The sequence below is a fragment of the Pieris brassicae genome, chromosome 10, assembly GCF_905147105.1.
Source record: "Pieris brassicae chromosome 10, ilPieBrab1.1, whole genome shotgun sequence".
NCBI classification, from domain to species: Eukaryota; Metazoa; Arthropoda; class Insecta; order Lepidoptera; family Pieridae; genus Pieris; species Pieris brassicae.
Genome location: NC_059674.1, coordinates 6106211 through 6126204, shown reverse-complemented (window position 1 = coordinate 6126204; position 19994 = coordinate 6106211). Strand labels below are relative to the sequence as shown.

General features: G+C 32.9%; 1 protein-coding gene across 3 annotated transcripts; it reads right to left on the bottom strand.

Annotated features, from left to right (window-relative positions):
- Positions 1-932: 932 nt before the first annotated feature.
- LOC123715617 (cyclin G) lies at positions 933-19957 on the bottom strand. 3 transcript variants are annotated; one of them, XM_045670795.1, is made up of 10 exons: positions 19496-19956; positions 8217-8322; positions 6763-6934; positions 5073-5188; positions 4318-4445; positions 3745-3923; positions 3484-3595; positions 3263-3357; positions 2622-2836; positions 933-2368 (listed from the first exon to the last, which is right to left on the bottom strand). In XM_045670795.1, exons 3-10 carry the CDS (start codon positions 6898-6900, stop codon positions 2287-2289), a joined length of 1065 nt encoding a protein of 354 aa, XP_045526751.1. In that variant the 5' UTR covers positions 6901-6934; positions 8217-8322; positions 19496-19956; the 3' UTR covers positions 933-2286. The 3 variants fall into 3 exon arrangements, with proteins under 3 accessions (XP_045526751.1, XP_045526750.1, XP_045526749.1); XM_045670794.1 differs by lacking the exon at positions 19496-19956 and adding an exon at positions 19243-19375; XM_045670793.1 differs by lacking the exon at positions 8217-8322 and having other exon boundaries at positions 19496-19957.
- Between the last annotated feature and the right edge of the window lie 37 nt (positions 19958-19994).

Here is a 19994-nt window from a genome sequence, read left to right as displayed (position 1 = left end):
TTTTAATCATATAATATTTGGACCATAAGGACGAACACTTAAAGTTATCCGATAACTCTTGAAAGTAGGCTAACAAAACGTTTTCGGAAAATGAGTTAGCCTTTTTGTCAATTTTCCAAGTAATAAAGTCTTGATAACATTCGTGATTTTCGTAGCTGTTTCTAGAATGTTAGGTGGAGTTAAATTTTCATCAGTATAGTCGGTGTTGTTACTTGCTTGACATTTTTGCTACTAAAGTTTTATCCAACAAAATATTACTTAAATTCGTATGTACGAAATAGAAAAAGTCTGTTATTGGTCTATTGGCTCGGAGCCAGCGCGTTGCTCTTTACAGATGTGTACTTAAATTGAATTGAAACCTCCTTGGTCGGGACACATTTTTCTTTAATAATTAAAAAAATTGTTATATTAGGAGAATAATGCTTTAATTTTCTAATCTTATTTAAGAAGTATGTAAATACAATATGCCAATAAAAGTCTGTATTTCATAATTAGAATATTACCGAATGATATTATATAAATAACATTTTGTACGAGTTAGTCTAAATAATTCGAGATATGATGTATTTTATCGATTAGGTTCAAGTTATCTTAATAAAACTTATTAAATATTTTTTAGTTTTTTTGTAATTGTAAATGTTTTATAAACTTTCAATAAACTTTTGTAAATGTTTTATCCTCTTTGTATATATTATGTATTCCATGTTTGGATATTTTTTTTCTACGAAATATGAATTATTGTTTCATATACATTGACTAAATACATTTTTTTTAATCCTTGCCAAATCCACGCGGGGGAAGAAATGAAAGAAAAAATAAGGTCGCAATTTCTTTATTCTTCTAATTCGAGTTCCACAAAATATGTACAACAAAACATTCATACAAATTCAATTACCTTCAAATAAAATTCTAAAAACAAATTTGATTCAAATAACAAAAATAATTTTCGGCGACAAAAATAAATTATATAATATTTAAATTTTGCTTGTACCCACACGCTGTACATTATTATTAAATGCAGATACAAAATTTTACATAAAATATGAACACATTACTCGGTCCTGGTGATAACTCGTTACATTCATACAAATTACCTACCATTTATACTATACGTGATATAGTATCAAATGTAAATTGAATCGTTATCTGTGGGCATGGGCTTTGACAACCGTAATGTATTATTATATTAATTTCATTATGTCACAGAATAAAAACAAATATCACTAAAAATGCAAAAGATTATCAGGGTCTTAGAAGCCAACCTAACAAATGCTGACCAATTTTATTGAAATAAATAACTAAAATACGAAACAAACATACACACAATGATCTACGCTAATATTATGAAATGATTTGAGATCATTTTTTTATGATTTTTTCAAATTATATTGTTTTTTTTTTCGTTTACATATAATTTAAGACACTAAACTACGTTAAAAAATATTTTCAAATTTTACCCGGCCAAGACTAAGAAAATTTGGGGCCGGTTTTTCCAACACAAACAAAAATGACGGCCGCATTCCTCGCGCTTAGGTTTCCCCACACCTTTTGACAATTGACTAATTGGAACTGTCAAATCTTATGCTAGGGGTTTGAGACTCAAACGCTGTTACAATACGGGCCTAATCAAACAATATTGAGCTAGTCCTAACCTTGACTGATAAAATGCAATCGAAAAACCGGCCCTCACAATCGGTGGACTTCCTTCACATTCACACGTCTTAAAATAGCTTACGTCTAGAAAAATATGGAATATTTTTTTTTTGAACATTTTCACTTATAAAAATCATCACAGTACAAACTATAAAGCTATTGGCTAGAGCAATGCTCGCTTCTGTAATCAGCGGTATAGCACGAGCGAAAATTATGAACTTAACTAAGGTTATGTACTTAGTACTAATAAAAATAAAAATAAATTTCGTTAATATATTAATTGCTAGATGTTAAAAAATAGAACAATTTTGGGCCTAAAAATAGATTTAATCTACAGTATAGCACTTTAGTAACATTGTCTATGATACACCGCCGATAGGATTATCTAAAAAAAATTACAATTAATAAAGCTCTATATCGATAAAAAATAAAAAACTAACATTGCCCTGGCCGATGCGATAAAAAAAAGTACAAATTAATACTCTGAATTCGAACCGGTTCCATATTTAAATGTCAAAAGATGCGGATCACGGAATTTTGAAATTTCAAAAGTGGGATCTGGCGCCAATCACTTGACAATGACAGATGACAGCTGACACTCTGGAGTCTTCGGCCGGTACAAAGGTTTTACAGCTAGTTTCCACAGTAGACAGGCAAAACGGGGCTTCTTGGCCAATCGGATGTTTCTTCGCTTTCGCTGCTTTCGCTCCCGGATCTAAAAATATTTAAATTATTTTAAACCTTGCGATAAAGAGAAGATTAATATCCTTCAAAAAATAATAATATTGGATTAAGAGTAACCATTGTCTTTAGCATAGATAACACATATGTATTGTTTTGAAATTTATGATAATGATCCTAATGATAACCTGCCTTCCCTATTCTGATACCGCAGCGCTTAAGCTGATACTACAACGGACTGAGTTAGTTAAAGTACGAACAACGAAAAGTGAAATATATGTTCTTACCGCTTCCTAGTGGGTGTCGCATCAACAGCGAAATTTTGCTCCTCGATGGTTGGTAGAAGGGACGTCAATCGGTCCGTGGGGCGAAGCACCTTGAACGTCCGTTCAGAGAGTCTCCACACTAGCCTCTGTCTCTGTGGGGCAGCAGCGCGGGTCTCATAACTAGCCAGTACTGTGCGGAAACGGTTACGTGTTGTTAGAAGGGACGCGTCGTTCATCTGTAAAAAAATATTTTATTAATAAAGTAATAAAAAAACTTCAATACTTATACATATCTCATAGATACATAAAAAAAAACTACTGAACTAATTTTAATGAAACTTTCGACTGTTATCTGTATCTGTAAATTGTTCGATTCAAACTAAATATTTTAGACTTTATCCTTAACACATTTGTGGACAAACATACATATAGCGCACATACTTGGAAGCCTTAATAGATTTTCATACTTTAATCATTATTTAGGTCAAACTGATCCCAACAGACATTTCTACTTAATTATGAATATTTGTCAACTCCTCACACTGCTACTTCTATACCAGAGGTTCTAACGTAGTTTAACATAATTAGATGAAATAAATATTTATGATTATTTTATAATAGGTACAAAATGGATACAAAAATGGTTAAATTTCAATACTTACGTTGCAATGTGCCTGTAAATGTGCGGCGAACTCGTATAGACAGTAAGCCTCGTCTGGCACCGGGCTTTCCCTGCTCCATTCCAGCAATTCTTGTTCTGAAAAAAAAAAAGTTTTCATATTTTTAAATCTTTCAGTCCCCAAAATAATATTATATTAAATAATTTTTTGTAGTTATTTCTATTTTCTTATCAAAGATATTTGGAAAAATCGTATGTACTAACCAATTTGATGGTAGACAATGACAAGCGCCAATTCACTGGTCCGTGCGTTAACACAGCCCGCGTCACAAATAGCAATCTCCAATAACTTGATCAAATTTTCTTCAGATGATGGCTGAAACAATAATTAGTTATTAATAAAGTTTTTAAATTAGTATTTTCAACTTTCAATAGAAATTAGTCTTCAAGTCGAGTCATAAATTTATATTGGTTGAAATCAAATATTCAATAGAAATATTACTTATGTATATATAAGATACTCACAGCCAAAATAGGTCTAGTCAGGCCGAACTCCTGTGCCGCGCTGGCCACCAGACGTCTGAGGAGCCGCAGCCAATGCAATGCTGTGACAGCAGAGCCATGGAGTAAGGCCAACTTGTCCGTGATCACTCGGGACATGCGAGACACGTCACCAGCTGTGCAGGCCGATTGGGAGACTGATACTGGAAAAATTACATTATATAAATAAAAATCATATTAAAAAAATATTTTTCTTTCTCTAGTAACAGAAAACATAGTAACGGTTTTGTTTCTAACAAGGCTTAAAAAATATCACATAATTCTCATTTGTAAATGTTACAAGCATTTTTAACTGCGTGGAACAAAACCTAAGAACTCAGATCTCATCTATTTTTGGATACTATTTTCTGCTTGCAACTGGGAAAGCATAATGCTTCAGAATGGTTCCGACAATACTTTTATTATTATGGGCTTTGGAAATATCTTAATTCATGAGTTAAATTTGCTTAACAAACTTCCTTCCTTGAATTACGTAATTTCTAGTTATTTTCTCTTGTTATGTAAATTTCTGAGTTTTTTAAAATTTTAATCACTTACCCAGTTCCTCAACTGAAACCTTCCTCGCTTGCTTGTTCACCTCGGCGTACTCGTCAATTGCGATGTTCATACACGACACAGTTATACAGGGTATGTGACACGGACGCACCTTCATTTTTGTTAGGAACCTGAAATACAAATATAATATAATTATAATATGTTTGGTACAAGAAACTCTCATTCAGACTCAAACTTCACATACAAGAACACAATTTCTTGAGGTTGTGCATTCAAAACCCCATCCAATTTCTTATTTATTACGTGCTCAAATAAAACGTTGTACGTTGAAGAAAATTTTAATTAGAAGGGTGTTTGTTAAATACAAAACTTCCTTTTGCAGTGGCAAATTCACTTGCCTTAAAAATATGGATTTTTTTGAACCGTACGAGTTAAGTTAGGAACCGTTCAAGTATTACGTAACGAATATGCCCCCCCCCCCCCCCCATGAAACGCGCCGTAACGTTTTCTAGACCCAATAGTAAAACGTTTCGTGACCCAGTGACTCTTTATACCTAAAACTTACTCCGTAACGTAATTCAATCCCCGCCCCGCATCATAACGTTTTACACGATGACATGGCGGGGGGGGGCATATTCGTTACGTAATACTTGAACGCTCCCTTAAGGTGTCCCTAATCTCTAAAGTAATACAGTGGACACATAATTTAATATAAATATGTTATTTGCGAGATTTTGATGATGATGGGCGATCTTTAATATCCCGTACACGTTGACTAACACACAATTGACACTCACCGATCAAACAAGCTGATAGCGCTGATCAGCACGTCCGCCGGCAGGTCGTACCACACCTTGAGGCATTTGAGGACGTGCGCTGCGCCATCGCGTGCGCCGATAGTTACTTCGCCACTCTGAAACGATTTTAAATAAACATTTACATATTGATTCAGTTTCTACCTAGTTCGTAAATTACGAAACGAAACATAGCTCCGGTCCAACCATATGATATGATGGATGTTTTTTATCCACATAAATTGCGCTGCGATATTTTTAAGTGAATAAGGTTTATATATCGAGTGACAAAATACCATCACCAACGTCCTAAAAAGGCAGTCATAGCCCTTTGACATCCATTATAGTGGTTGAGTTGCCGCATCTTTTAGGCAAGGCCCCAAGAGGAGTAGATTCCACAGTTCGCAAGTTCGAAAAAGAAAGTGTCTTGTTAAGCGGACCGTGGAAGATTTGCAGCCATCAAGGCGATGCTGATGAAAATGTTTTAGGAGATAAAACCCCGTTGTAGAACTTTCACTAACACACTTGTTATTCTATTTGCGTAACAGTCCTTCCAGTTATGCAAATGCTTGCTAACAGTTGATAAGGCGGGGGCAAACGTTTCATAAACCTTTTTAAGTAATTTTTAAAACTAGTATTAGACGAAATAGTAAATTCACCAGATTTTGACAGTATATTGTACACATAATGAGACTAGCCAACTTATTAAACTTGCTTGTAATTGTCGCTCGCGCATTTAATACTTTTTTGATATGATATTTGATCATGAACTCTGACTTCGTTATGGGATTTCCAAGTATCACCTAGTGGATGTTTATCATCTTATGATGATAAACATAACATACATCGACTATTTTCCGTTACAAAGCTATGCTATTGAATCATTGGGACAAAACAACTTTACAGAAAATATTACTGGAATCTAGCAGATTTTTTCAATTACTTTATTCAGAAAGCAAGAAATACATAAAGAGAACTTAAAATACATCTGTAAAGACATAAATCAGAATCAGTCGGAATCCATGAAAGCGTCTTCTAAAACCATCCATCAAGAGATATAAATTTATACACTATATAAGCCTGAACTTGTTTAAGCTATCACGGATAGCTTAAACAAGGAGTATTTAGAAGCGCTAAATAACCAGCATCATGACCACACCTCACGAACGTACACACACATCATACCCGAATTTCGCATTATTGAGCTAAATGTATTTAATTATTTTTATTGATTATACTTGCGTAAATGCACACATCGTGAACCTTTTTGTATATATAAATATATATTCCATCTTGGGCAATATAAACATGTTTATTCATTTTAAGTACAATTTCATTACAATGTGTAAGATTTGTGAAACCCTATTAAGTAAAAAATACCTGTGTCAGGGTTTCCAGCTCTTTTATAACAAACTAATTTATACATTCCTTAAAATGTTTAATTTACATATACTAATTTAGTTACATATTTTATTATTTTTTTTTTAAATTTTAATTTTGATATATTCACTATAATTATTTTTTGTTATATATAATTTATTTAACACCTAAACATATACATTATCCTAACAGACTATGCAACGATAATGTCGAGATTTTTTTTTAAATATAGTGTATATAATAAAATAGGATTCCAAATTAAATAGATACGAAAAAATTCGAAAGAGTCGACTATTAAGATGCGATGCCTCACCTGTTCATCTTTGGGCAACGCCAGCCTTGGTCTGAACTTGGCTTCCATCTGCAGCAGATCGTTGAGTGCGACGTACAGCATCGTTGGATCGTCACGTACGCCCGTCTCGTCCGGGTGCCCCGCGCCCGCTCGAGACATTGTCGGGCTATGCGAGTTGAGGGTGAATCGGCACCTGCAGAAATTTATAAGATTTCATAACACTACTTATAAAATAACTAGTTAAAACAATTCAAACAATTAATATACATATGAATAATAGTAATTATATACTTGCATAAACACATTGAGAAATATTTAGTCAACAAGTGAACGTTTTAACCCTAATATGGTACAGTCGACTCTCGATAAACTCCAGGGACCAGAGATAAATTTAAAAATTACCAATAGTTCCAAATATGAGTAGTCCCTTCGACGTCTAACAAATTCTAACTGTAGCTGCTTTTTAAAGTTCTTAAGGCAGTGATCTAGGATTGTAAGTTTTTAAACTACACTTGAATATGAGCTCTGACCAGCCAAAGTACAATAAAACTTGTTGACTAATAATATTATCATAACGTTCGTAGATAAAATTATCTTATATGCTATTTAAATATAAGTAACGTTTACATAACATATTCACTAAACCAGCTCTCATCCATACCTCACCAATAATCATTTTTGTAAAATAAATAACAACCAAAACATTACAAAATCTATATAAACTTTGGTTAAATGATTTTATCACGCCCATTTTTATTACACTTTATTCTAAAAAATATTTTTTCGTTATGACGCCATTGTATCTTATCAGCACGCTATATGCATGATATTTTGGTACATTTTAAAGCGTGATCATGCAAATCTGTTTACAGCGCAATATGTTGATAACGTTCTTTGCCCATTTAATTATATATTTTAATTTTGTCTTTGGTTTATGTTAGTTCTACACATTACAATATATACTTACGTAACGTTGTTTCATTTAATTAAGCACATAATGTAGAAGTTTTATATATATATATATATATATTAATTACGTAGATGTTTAATACTCATAATTTATTTTAATAACCGATTTTAAATACAAAATGTATTTGTATTTTGTAAGAAAAACAAAACCCCGGGCATCGAACTCTATAATTGACGTAAACAACACATGTAAACGATTATTCAAGTCAATGTACTATTCGTATAGATAAACATTCAACAACATCGGCTTTTAATTTAAAATAACTTTGCATTGCTAGAAAATATTAAAGTACTGACACAATCTTGTATAAAAACTTTTGTACATCCCACTATCGAAATATAGAATATTTATAAAAAAAAATGTTTATCAGCAGTTTTATTCAAATGAATCACTGTAAACCAAAGACAATGTTTTCAACTTTTGAGGGATCGAATAGTACAAATTTTAGTAGCTATTTAACGCTGGTTATAGTAATTTATAGAGGACGTGAATACAATTCTCTTACCTATGTGCAATAGCAGGAAAGGCTAAGTGTTGCGTAGGCCTTCGCCGATCCCCCCACGTCTCGTCTTCCCGACGTATGCAGCGACCGGGCGCGGAGGCCCTAGTACCTGACAAGAGAGCTTGGTTCAACGCACTGCGGCCTAGTTGGCCACGGGACGCCAGGTTTAACGGATGTATACGGTCTTGGTATAGGATTTGGTGGGTGGTAAGATGTCGGATAAGGATATGGGTTCCAAAAAGGTTACCGGGTTCAATGTCTTGTTGAAAGACGATTGCCCAGCCGCCTTTGCTCTCAATTGTCAGTACAACGTACAGTTGTGGTTGAACACAACTGTAGGGCTACGCACTGCTCACTTAGAGCGAGACAGAGCACACTATAAAAGATACACAAAACGCCACGGTCTCCTCCCTTGACCTTTAGTACAAACTGGGTTGGTGGCCCTTAGTACTATTTTTACGTGAGCCGTCGAGGGCTCAAAGCAGGTCTCTTGACAGGGAACAATAAAAACGTAGCAATAACTAAGATATACCTGTAAAAACGTTCACGTGAATACCAGCACAAAGTTCGTTGTTAACGAATCCTGTGAAATGTCACGGTTCAGCAGTTTTTAGACATTGAACCGCCGGCTATTGAAAAGAATCACTTCAAGTACATGATTGCGAAAACTCTTTATACAATTGGTCAACCAGTGTTTGGTGTCATTGTTGCCAAAAGCGTGGGCTTAAAGTTAAAAAAGTTGAAGGTTGTAAGCTTTGCTTACGTAAAGAATAATTAATGTATAAAAGAAATAGTCTCGTTTCACTTGTTAGAAATATTTTAAATAATGATTGGTGCTTTAGATAAGATTACATCAGCGTACCTACACATGATTGAATACACAATACCTATTGTCCTAGGACATAGGAGTTAAAATATAAATGTAAATTTTAAAATACGCCATTTGTTTTCCTTTAAGAAAAACCAAGCAAATGAGAAAACCGGCTCGCCTTAGACCCAAAAATTGAACGGCGTCTGTCAGGCACAGGAGCCTAATCACCTACTAGCCTCTTAGATTAACCAATGACCATGAAACATATACAGATATCTGACGCTAAGATGGTTGTAAATTGTTATTTTTAAACCGTGCAATTGAATGAGTTTATCTGTGATCACTTGAAGACATACAGAGTCGTGAGAAGACACTTCTGTTCTTCTGTTGTAAACAATAATTCAAGCATATTGATTTTATACTATACAAGTACCAGTCTACTTATATTAGCGATATGTTATCATAAATTAAAATTGAACGCAATTTCCGATAAACCAGAACAGTTTCTCGCTGTGCCAATATAGTATAAAAACATACATAAAAACAACTTATCTAAGATAATCTTGAAAATGATTCTGAAATTAATTATACGGCTAGCTTTGCTGGATTATAAACGTTAAAATATCCCCAAGATACCCACTCCGACAAAATTTTAAATTTAATGTGGGTAGATAAGTACCTCCTAGTCAAATTAAGAACTCCGCATTCACAAAGTGATAGCAAATGGATTAACAAAAAACACAATTTTAAATTACAATCCTATGTCTCAACGAGCTTATTCTATAGTCCAAACGTCTTAATGTGACTTGTGTTTTTAGAACAGTTCCAAGCGGTTGTTGATCTAGGTAAAATAATATAGTACTAAACATTATTTCAATCTCAACAAATAGAAACTATATTAAATTGTATCAGCTGTCTGCTTCGACCTTGCGAGGCGAAAAATAGCGCGTAAACAAGACATTTGATATTTTGTTTTTATCGAAGTCACGTTCGCGAACATTCTGAATTGGCTTCCACAGGTAATCTACTAGAACAAAAACAGGCATGCGGTGTGTGAATGATCTATGTATTAAAGTATATCCTAGCATAAATTTTTATAACCTGCTATTTGTAATTTCACTAACAATAGTTAAGCTAGGTAGATAACCTATTGTTAACAAAAATTTTAATTATTTTAAGGGTTGGTTGTTGTTACCCTGGGGTAAGAAAAAAAGGAAAAGAAAAGCAACTTCAAAACCCAAAATGGGCAGCGTCACTGGAAACAATAGGAATATATAAACAATAGGATTAGAGAGAATTGTAAACGTAATACAATGATTTTTATGCTAAATAGGAAACTTGCGAACAATGCAACTGTTAATAGGACATGGTTAAGTTATTGCTGGTGCCACAGTAAAAATAACTTCTAAGAAATCTTTACAAATATTAAAGATTTCTATTATTTTTTTGAATGAAATAATAAACTCGAATCTGGACCGATTTCAAATGCTACCTGAGTAACAGAGACTATATATATATATATATATATTTAAAAATAATCTTGTAGTGGCGGAATAAGTGGTTAAGTTATGAATTATGAGTAAAATTTTCAATTACTAAGGCTTATGTTTGGCTTTTAATAGCAGTGTTTTTTGTTTACATGAACTTGTACTTCAGAACAGTATTGGCCTAGTGGGTTCAGCGTGCGAATCACATCCCTGAGGTGGTTCAACGTTCGAACCCCGGCTGTGCACCAATAGACGCATTTAATGCGAACATAAATAGAAATTAAATTAGATGTTAAATTTTAACATTCGCTCGAACGGTGAAGGAAAACAACGTGAGGAAACTGGCTTGCCTTAGACACAAAACGTCAACCGGCGTGTTTCAGCACATGATCATCTAATTGCCTGTTCGACCGACAAATGATACAGACATTTAGGCCCCCAGACCTAAAAAGGTTTTATCGACATGATGATGATGTTTTTAACTTTTTTCAGCACTTAAGCAATTTTTTTAGATTATGTTTTGACCATCATTATTTTGTTAAATTCATATATATTAAATAAATAAATTACTACTGTTTAAAGACTGTGGCGAGTGAAAGTTCACATTCTCACGTGAAACGCTAGAATAGCTATAGTTTAGCACGTCTTCTTAGAAATTACACAAAGCTGTAATTATTTCATTGATACCAGTTTAATTGGATTTTATAATTAGCTTCCCTAGTTAATGCTAATTAATATATCTTTTTGTAATTTCTATTATTTCCTGTGTAACATTTAGTGCCCTCTGTTAATGAATAAATATGTTTTATGTACAAAAAGTATTTCCAAATTAAACCTAGTATCTACGTACATTCATAGCTTTAAATAGAAAATGATTTATGAGTCATAGTATAAATATAGGTAAATTTTGGATCAATAGCGCGTCAACTCTTTTAACAAAATTTCGTAGCCATGTCATGTGTTTCAGTAACAATATACTTTATGAACTAAATGTGTATAAATAAATCATTACATTAATCGAATATTTCGATTAATAAGCCGAACCAACTGCAATATTTAATATTCTGTCAAAATTGCATTGAACAGTCTTAAATATTGAGATTATCCTGTTAATCATCTCTTGTATAAACTTCGGATACACGCCAACTTTCATTTAAACTATAATATTGTCTAGTTTTATACTCTAAAAGCAACGGATGACTATTGATTCAAACTATTTAACAAACACTACGCACGCGTGACCTCATTAACACCCCCACTTGATAAACAAATTCAAATATGGTTGGGTTTTGCGTTGGCCACGAATCTCGATAGGCTTGTGTACTATAAATTCATCGCCTTGCTTACTTTACCCACTTGAAAAATAAAGATTTTTGCTTATAAACCCTAGTCTTGGCCAAATCTATTTATTGATGGTTAGCCTGACATACGCCGTACGAGCGAGTGTGTTGAGCGTCATTGTTGTGCCAGCCGTGATTCGAACGCACGACCTCAAGGTAGAGGGCCTCACGCTTAATCTATTAACACTACTCCTCTATATTAACATTTATTAAGAAACCTGTGGACATTTACAATTTAAAAATGGCTCTTGTTTATTGGTAAGCGATCGTATTAAAAATAAACTTTTAACTATATCTCTGGCATCCTACACTGTCTATAACGTGACGTAACTGACAAACGCCTAGAATTATACCACTATTCTACGTGATTATTTAAAAATAATCCCTATCCCAAACTAAAGTATACCAAACCGATTTGTTACGTTAATTTCAAAGAGATAAGGTGTCAACAGTTTATGAATAAAACCGTTACGACCTTGTGGACAAAGTGAACTGAACATGTTTGTTTCCATGGTTACTTGTTATCCATTTTAAACATTTACAAGTCACCTTTTATAGTACGGTATAACGTATGGCTGTTAGCGATTGAGATTAACGGTTCCTGGCCCCAAACTTAAACGTCGCCAATTTCGGTGTAATTCGCTTATGTAGGTCGAGACGGGCAACAAACTGCGGGAGGCATTAACATAAAAACGATAGTATATATTTATTTTATTTAGAAAAATACCGACCCACTAGGATGGAAGGCCTTTCGGTCCTAAACGAGCCGGGCCAGTAGTGCCACTTGTTCCTACAATGATGAAGGAAACAGCAGGAAACTACCAGTCTTGGGCAGTAAATTAACGATGTGTCAGAGTGATCACTTATATAAATAAAAGTGTATGTAACGGGGGATTACTGTATATACTTTATTGAATAAGTACGACGTTACCTCATACTTCAAGTTATTAGTGTAAATGCGTCATGAATAACCGTAACAACGTCAGTACGTAGAGAATTGACGTCATTTTAAAATTTATCCCGAATTCAATCTACTATAGAGGGAAGATTTGCAATTGAATTTCTACATAAACATTTATTAACCATATACTATCCTGCTCAATCGTGACTTTTGTCTGTATTTTAAGTTTTTTTTTTTTGCTTTATTTTGGTTGGTAAGGTTGGTGATTCCAAATTTTTTTACAAGATTTTGTTAATCCCACAATACCATTATTTTTTTTCCTTACTAGGGTTGCCTGAAAGACATCGCTATTGGCAATAAGGCCACCCGTTGCATACCTTGATATTTTATTTGTTTTTCTATAAATGTAACGAAGTGTAAAAAAATAAAATGTAAGCGAATGGATAATAATAGTTATAAAAGTTTTACAAAATATGTCACATTGTACCCGGTTTTAAATTACCTTGACCTGACTAAAATTTTCGGAATTTTCAATCGAGATAGAGGTTAACTGTATATTTTAAGATTTAGTCACAATTATATATGTGGCATAGAAAGCTGGATCTTGTATATAAATTACATCATCAGTGCGTAGCAGCCCCGCATACAAATTTTGCAAAGAGTACTAATTTAGTAGAGAACAAACATTGAGACTCCTTCATTAACATAGATAATAAAGACAGTTTTTCGTCATTTATTTTGTTAATTTGGAGAACTTGATCTAATACCTTTTAATAACAGGGGACAAACACTTGGTACGCTCTATTATTAGAGCACGTAATGCCATCACAAGGTAGTTTTAATTCGTCCCTTTGCTTTAGTTACAATGCAACTGTAATTTAATAATATTTCTAGAAAAAACTTTAATATTTAGTGAAAAATTTCGAAATAATTACAGGTCATAGACACGATGTATTTTCGATCTATTACTTCATATTACCTTGAATTACGCAAAACATGGCAGCCGTCCATGGCTTTGAATAGTCAACAATGTTATTTATCAGTTTCGGTGTTTGTTTTGAGACACCTCTTTACGTATTAATGAAAATACTTGGGTAAGATTCAGACGTAGATTATTAGATTAACAAATGATCATGAAACAGATACAGAAATCTGAGGCCCAGACCTAAAAAAGGTTGTAGCGCCATTGATTTATTTATAAGATTCAGACTTAGCGCTAAGTATGACTTTCGTATGTTAAAATCATTCGGATTCCACATCAAACAAGAGCGCAGCTTCGAATGTATTTTACACGTACAACGCGACGTAAGCCGTTTATATTAGTTATAACTTCGGCTAAGTACTTCGAAAGCACGCGGAAGACTAAAACAACGTCTATGGGGAGAGTACGTTGAGGTATTTGCTACCGCAGCTAATAAATGGATAGCCCAACGTTAAGCAACATAAAACAAGGTGAATATTTTTTATATGCATTTGTCGCACCCCTGACAAGGACGCTATTGTTACATTAATACAAACCAGTGGTTTTCAAATGTAATATACCACGAGGGTATTATTCTAAATGGTGACATGATTGGTCTATACAAATTCTAGTCCAAATAACTTATCGATGATATAGCAACAAGTCTTTTCTGATGTAATCTTATTTTATAAGCGAAAATGCAACATATTCTAAACAAAATATATATATGTCAAAACCGTTTACGACGGCATCGTTTAGAACAACATACATACCTGTTATATTGACCAAAATCCCGGCGAGACTCGCTTTTTACGACCAAATATGAGTAGTAAATTTTGACTGTATATATATAAATACGCATTAAACCTCATTATAGATTTAGAACATGGACCAGGCAAACATGACCTCTATTTTAAATAGCACACCTATAGCGGTCATCCTACTGTACAGTTACGAGTGCAAAAGAAACCTCGGATGACGTCGCATCTGATACAGAGGTCATGGTTAACTGTTTTGTTGTTTAACTTATAAAAACGCATTATTGTGCAATATAATTTTTTTTGCCTTTGTAATTTAGCTTAAAATTTCTTCCTGTCTATTCGATGGTGTTGACATTTATGTACTATTATTTCACGTACCATGTTCACATTGCATGGCATCATTGTAATGCAAAAGAGACAGTCCAAAATAATGACTTAGTTACATGAAAACATTACCAGATTTTTCTATGAAAAATGCTCCCCTGAAACTCTAATGACAATATCGTGTAAAGTATTTGTAGATTAAAAAATATATACGTCTACCACCATCTCAATTTCCTCTTACAAAACAAATGAGACAGCCTGAGACCTCGGATTATCACCTTGGTACACGACATTGCATTGCATAAATAGATATAACATTGAAATCCCATTGGCTATTAATGTATCTGAATTATATTATTTTGTTCAATGCTATTTCGCTCTATACTTGCATTTTCGTTGTTCAAAAGCAGAATAACGAATCCCAGCTTCTTAATCAATAAACATCAATTTATCAAATAAGTTTTTTAAAATAACATGAGTCTGAGGGATATAAATCATATAATATTTTGTGTATATTCAGAAACGACACAACTATTAATACCGTATTCTATAATCCAATACATTTTTTACGAACAGACACTTAACGCAAATCTCGCTTTTCTGAGTCGCGATTCAGCGCGAAGTTTGACCATCCATTAAATCTCGACTGTGAATACACCTGTATAGTATGTCACGATACGTCTTTAATTATATAGGTCTTAATGTCAAATATTGTATGAAAAGTGATCGCCATAGAAACAGTTTTTCATAAAATATTTACCTACAGGTCTTGGCTAAACGTCTACTATGCCAGCGATTTCATAGAAGTACAACAAACGAAGCCCCGATGTGCAACAAATGAAAGTGACATGGCGTCCGTACAAGGTTGTTGCGTACGTGACGGGGAACGCATCTCGAATCTCGATATTTTTTGGCCTCCAATTGAAACAATATTAGCTAAGAGCCGTTTTGATTTAACAAAATTTTGTTTAACCGTTGGTCTTACATGCACTCATTTGTAATACTGTAACAAGGCACAGTTTGCTGGCTTAACAAAATTTTAGCTATTCCTAGAGTGTTATCTGGATGTGCCGTCTAAAGGTATATGAATAACTAAGGTAGTTCGACGTGAATCTAGTATGTATTATTTTCGCATCCACACAATCCTAGGCCTAGACGTATATTCATCATCTAATAGATCCACTAAATTTACTATAATTGTATATACAGGTGAAAATACGTGAAAATTACATTAAAATTAAAATTCTCCGTACTTGTCACTAACCAGTATTGATTTCATCAAACTTCCTTACAACAACACAATAGAATGTAACACTTATTCTCATTCTATTAGACACAAAAATCCCATGTCATGTTCTGCAGGGCCTCTTGATAATACTCAAGGCCATCGCAACTGGTTTGTAGCCAAATTGTTTGCCTTGAAAACAAGTTAGCACAATTTGTTTTTTCATAGAGTTACTTAAGAGAACCTTAAGAGTTGAGGTCCATTATCCGGAACATGAACTGGCTTCCGCGTAACAATTATAATTGTATAATTACAAATTAGTGATAGATTGGTACAAAAACATATTTTTTCCGAGTTCCGGCTACGACCATGTACGATAACCCTCACTGCTATAGTTATATTATAAAGTTGTCTTTTATTCACGGGAACACGATTATAAAGCATTTGGCTGAACTAAAAAGCGTTAAGCCAGCTGGTTTCTACCAAGCGGAGGTTGTATCAATCCGTAGCCATATATAGTAAACTTTTATGAAACTTCACGGTCATTATACAACAGCCTTTGAAATGATCTCAACAGAGGTAGAAATCTATGCTGAACAAGTATGAGTCATGAACATGTTGATTTTAGTTTCTAATCACATAGTCTTACACCGGGCTAGTAATTGCGCACATGAAATTCATTGGTACACGACCGGGGCTCGAACGGACCTACCTTACATTGGTAACTAATGTTAGAATAATTTTAATAACTAGACATCACAACTCAAATTGCGAAAACATCCGACACACTTAGCAATGTTGTGTTAATAAAATTTTGTAAACGCTCAAAACTCGAGGTATCAGAGGGTGAGAAATATTTGTAATAGATGTAAACAATACGTATGTCATGTAAACTTAATACATACAAAGATTTTCAAAAGAGTATGCAAATTAGATGCAAAATTAAGACGTAGTTAATAGATTGTCAATATTATAATTTACAATCACTACAACCTCAATTCGAACAAAATGATTATTGATTTTGTTTACATTGGACAAGTGCGCAATTCCTTTGTTATTTCAGGTGTTATCGGGAAAAAACGAGGCCAGACTATCGCAAAAAAAGGGCCAAACAAAGTATCTTTATTATTTTCAATTCATAGTCCAAAGATACATATATAATAAAATAAATTATGTAATAACTTTTATGCCTAAAGGAAGAATAGTTTGTGAATGCATTACAACATTTTATCAATATCTAATAATTGAAAGTTCAATAATAATCAAATTCAATATATCTGGATTCAATATCTTGAATAAAATATGAATATAAATAATAAAGTCCACCTAAAGTTTATATTGTTTGCAAGTATTAAAAGAACTTTGTCATTTATATTCAAGAGATTTTTCATTATTAAACTGTTATTTCTTATCACTTATTTATACTTGTATTCTAAATAGGAACGCTTTGTATTCTTGGCTAGGTGCTACTTCATTATATTATTAACTTATCACACAAATATGTATGTATATTGAAACAGTTTTCATATACTACAGTATTTTCTAAACCACCAAATAATAAGCTATTAGTATTTTATATTATGTAGTAATCTACTGTCATAATACAGATTACTAGGACATATAATTCATTAAAAAAAATAATCTCAATGTTTGCATTCATATTTGCCCTAGATAAGGGTTTCAACATTTGGCCCATATTTTTATCAATAGGCCTAAATTGTAATCAAAGTATTAAGTGGTTGACTATATGATTTAAACAAGCTAATATTTTTTTATTTGATACTTGGACTTTGATCTTATGGAACTTTCAAAGGTTATAATAGTTATTATAAAAAATTTATAAACAGTCAAAATCTATTGTAACAACATCGAAGGGATAACATCCAATGACATTGTTATTAAGTACCTTTTACTTTTACCTGTCTGCCCGTTTACCTTTGATTTTGGTCAATATAACCCCTATGTTGTGGTAAATGGTTTTGACTGTATATATAATATATTTATCAAAACCATTTATCAGAAATACTCAATAACTAATAAGTGAATAAAAAATATGTAAGGGTTAAACTAAAATTTCTGTATCTCTTGGCGTATGTGTTTGTATTACTTGATCAGCAGAAAGAATAGATTGACAGCTACACATAAATCTGTTAATTTACTCAAAATCAAGCAGACATAGGAATCAATTCAACAACTGAAAAAGTATAAAATGTTTCTAAGTGAAAAGTCTAAAACAACAGTTAAACATTATTAAGAAGCATAGAATAGCTCTCTTTCAAGCTTTCTTTCATTATGCCTTTGTCTAACCCTCTAACAGCTGTCAAGTCATGGCGACAGAACTTTAAAATTAATGAAATTAAGGATTTCCACCTGGCAACAGCTGTTATGAACTATCTGTTACATTTTCAACTGTAGACATTGAAAAATTTTTTTAATCAATAACCAGACAAGGATTTGATAATATTCATGACACCATGAGACATGTAAAAAATATTTGCCAGTTAATTTCTTATGACTAATTTATTATGCACTTATTGTGTATAAAAAACTGTCAAATGTATAAAAAATTCTATTACATTGTACTTTTTGGCAAATATGCTAAATTATGTATTATCTTCACATTGAAATACTAAAAAACATCTCAAAATCTATTATAAAAATATATAAAGGTTAAACATACCTTTATTTTAACAACCAGATGAAGATAAAAATTCTGACAGAGCCTATGATAGTCTCTCGCTGTTATATTTATAATAATTACGCAAGAAAACTACAAGATCAGACAAGTTAAAGCTAAATATACCACATCTAGAAATTTCTGGAGCTATCAAAATTTATGTCAAATCTCTGTTGGTACATAAGTACCAATAAAGAATAAGTACTTTTGGACATTTTAATTGTGATTTTATATCAAAAAAAGTTATTTAAGATATTTTGTTGGCAAAATTTTAATCCTGAAATGAAGATATTGCAAATTTTTGCTATGTATGTTATGTTATAGGTTACTCGTAAAATATTGAAGGGCATTTTGATAACTAAAACGGAGGTAAAAAGGTAAAAAAAGATAAAGAAGATGACACTGGTTGACCTAAAAAAAGCAAGTTATTCAAGTACGGAGGAACTAAATTGAGGTTATGTATGACGCAAAGAATTTTCGCAAATATGAATTTAAAAGTCGTAGTGGACATTTAGTAGCATTAGCAATATGTTCGAACTTACCGGGACGCGCCTGGTGTAGTTTTTTGCGTAAAACCTGCCCTTTTCACGAAAATATAACTTTTTCACTGCGTAGGATAAAGCTACCGCAGCTTAAACGAAACAGATGATGGGCTGTCAAATTCAGAATTCGGAATAATGGCGGATAGAGAATGTTGAATTACGTCATCGCGCGGGAAATTCGAACAGCTAATACTACTAACGGTATTGTAAACTAGGCCATCCTAATAAATAAAAATATTTGTTAATTCCTTACCTCATTAAGATGTGAAAAAATGTATATACAGTTTGTTCCACTTGGGTTCTTAAAACATTTGTAAAGGCGTATTCACTCCGATTCGACGCGCTGTTGCCAAACCGTTATTGCGTCAGAAAGTAAAAACTGTTCAACAAAACTCATTTCACGAGACTGGATCATAATTCATTTAGAACCGTAGTTAATATTGTCTTTGTAGTTATTAATATTATAAAAATAGCTGTACTTTATAATAAAACTATTTAAATCCTTGAATGAGTTTCACTTGGAAGTACGGCAACGTCGCGTCACTTGACGATTGAACGAACAAAGGGATATCGTAAATTTTTAAAAACTCGTAAAATCTAAAGAAACAATTTATTATTGAAATTCTAATTAATGATTATTTCTTAAAAGAGGTATAATAAAATCTACTGTAATTAGTAAATATAAATACTCAGTTAAACTTAAGACGACAGAAACTAAACTGATTTCAAAAGTAAATTGTTTTGATCTCTTG

Coding starts and splice junctions, on each gene's coding strand:
- LOC123715617 (XM_045670793.1), bottom strand. Junction 4,446..5,072: donor GCTATCAGCTTGTTTGATCG/GTGAGTGTCAAT, acceptor TTTGTATTTCAG/GTTCCTAACAAAAATGAAGG. Junction 3,358..3,483: donor CATTGTCTACCATCAAATTG/GTTAGTACATAC, acceptor TTTTTTTTTCAG/AACAAGAATTGCTGGAATGG.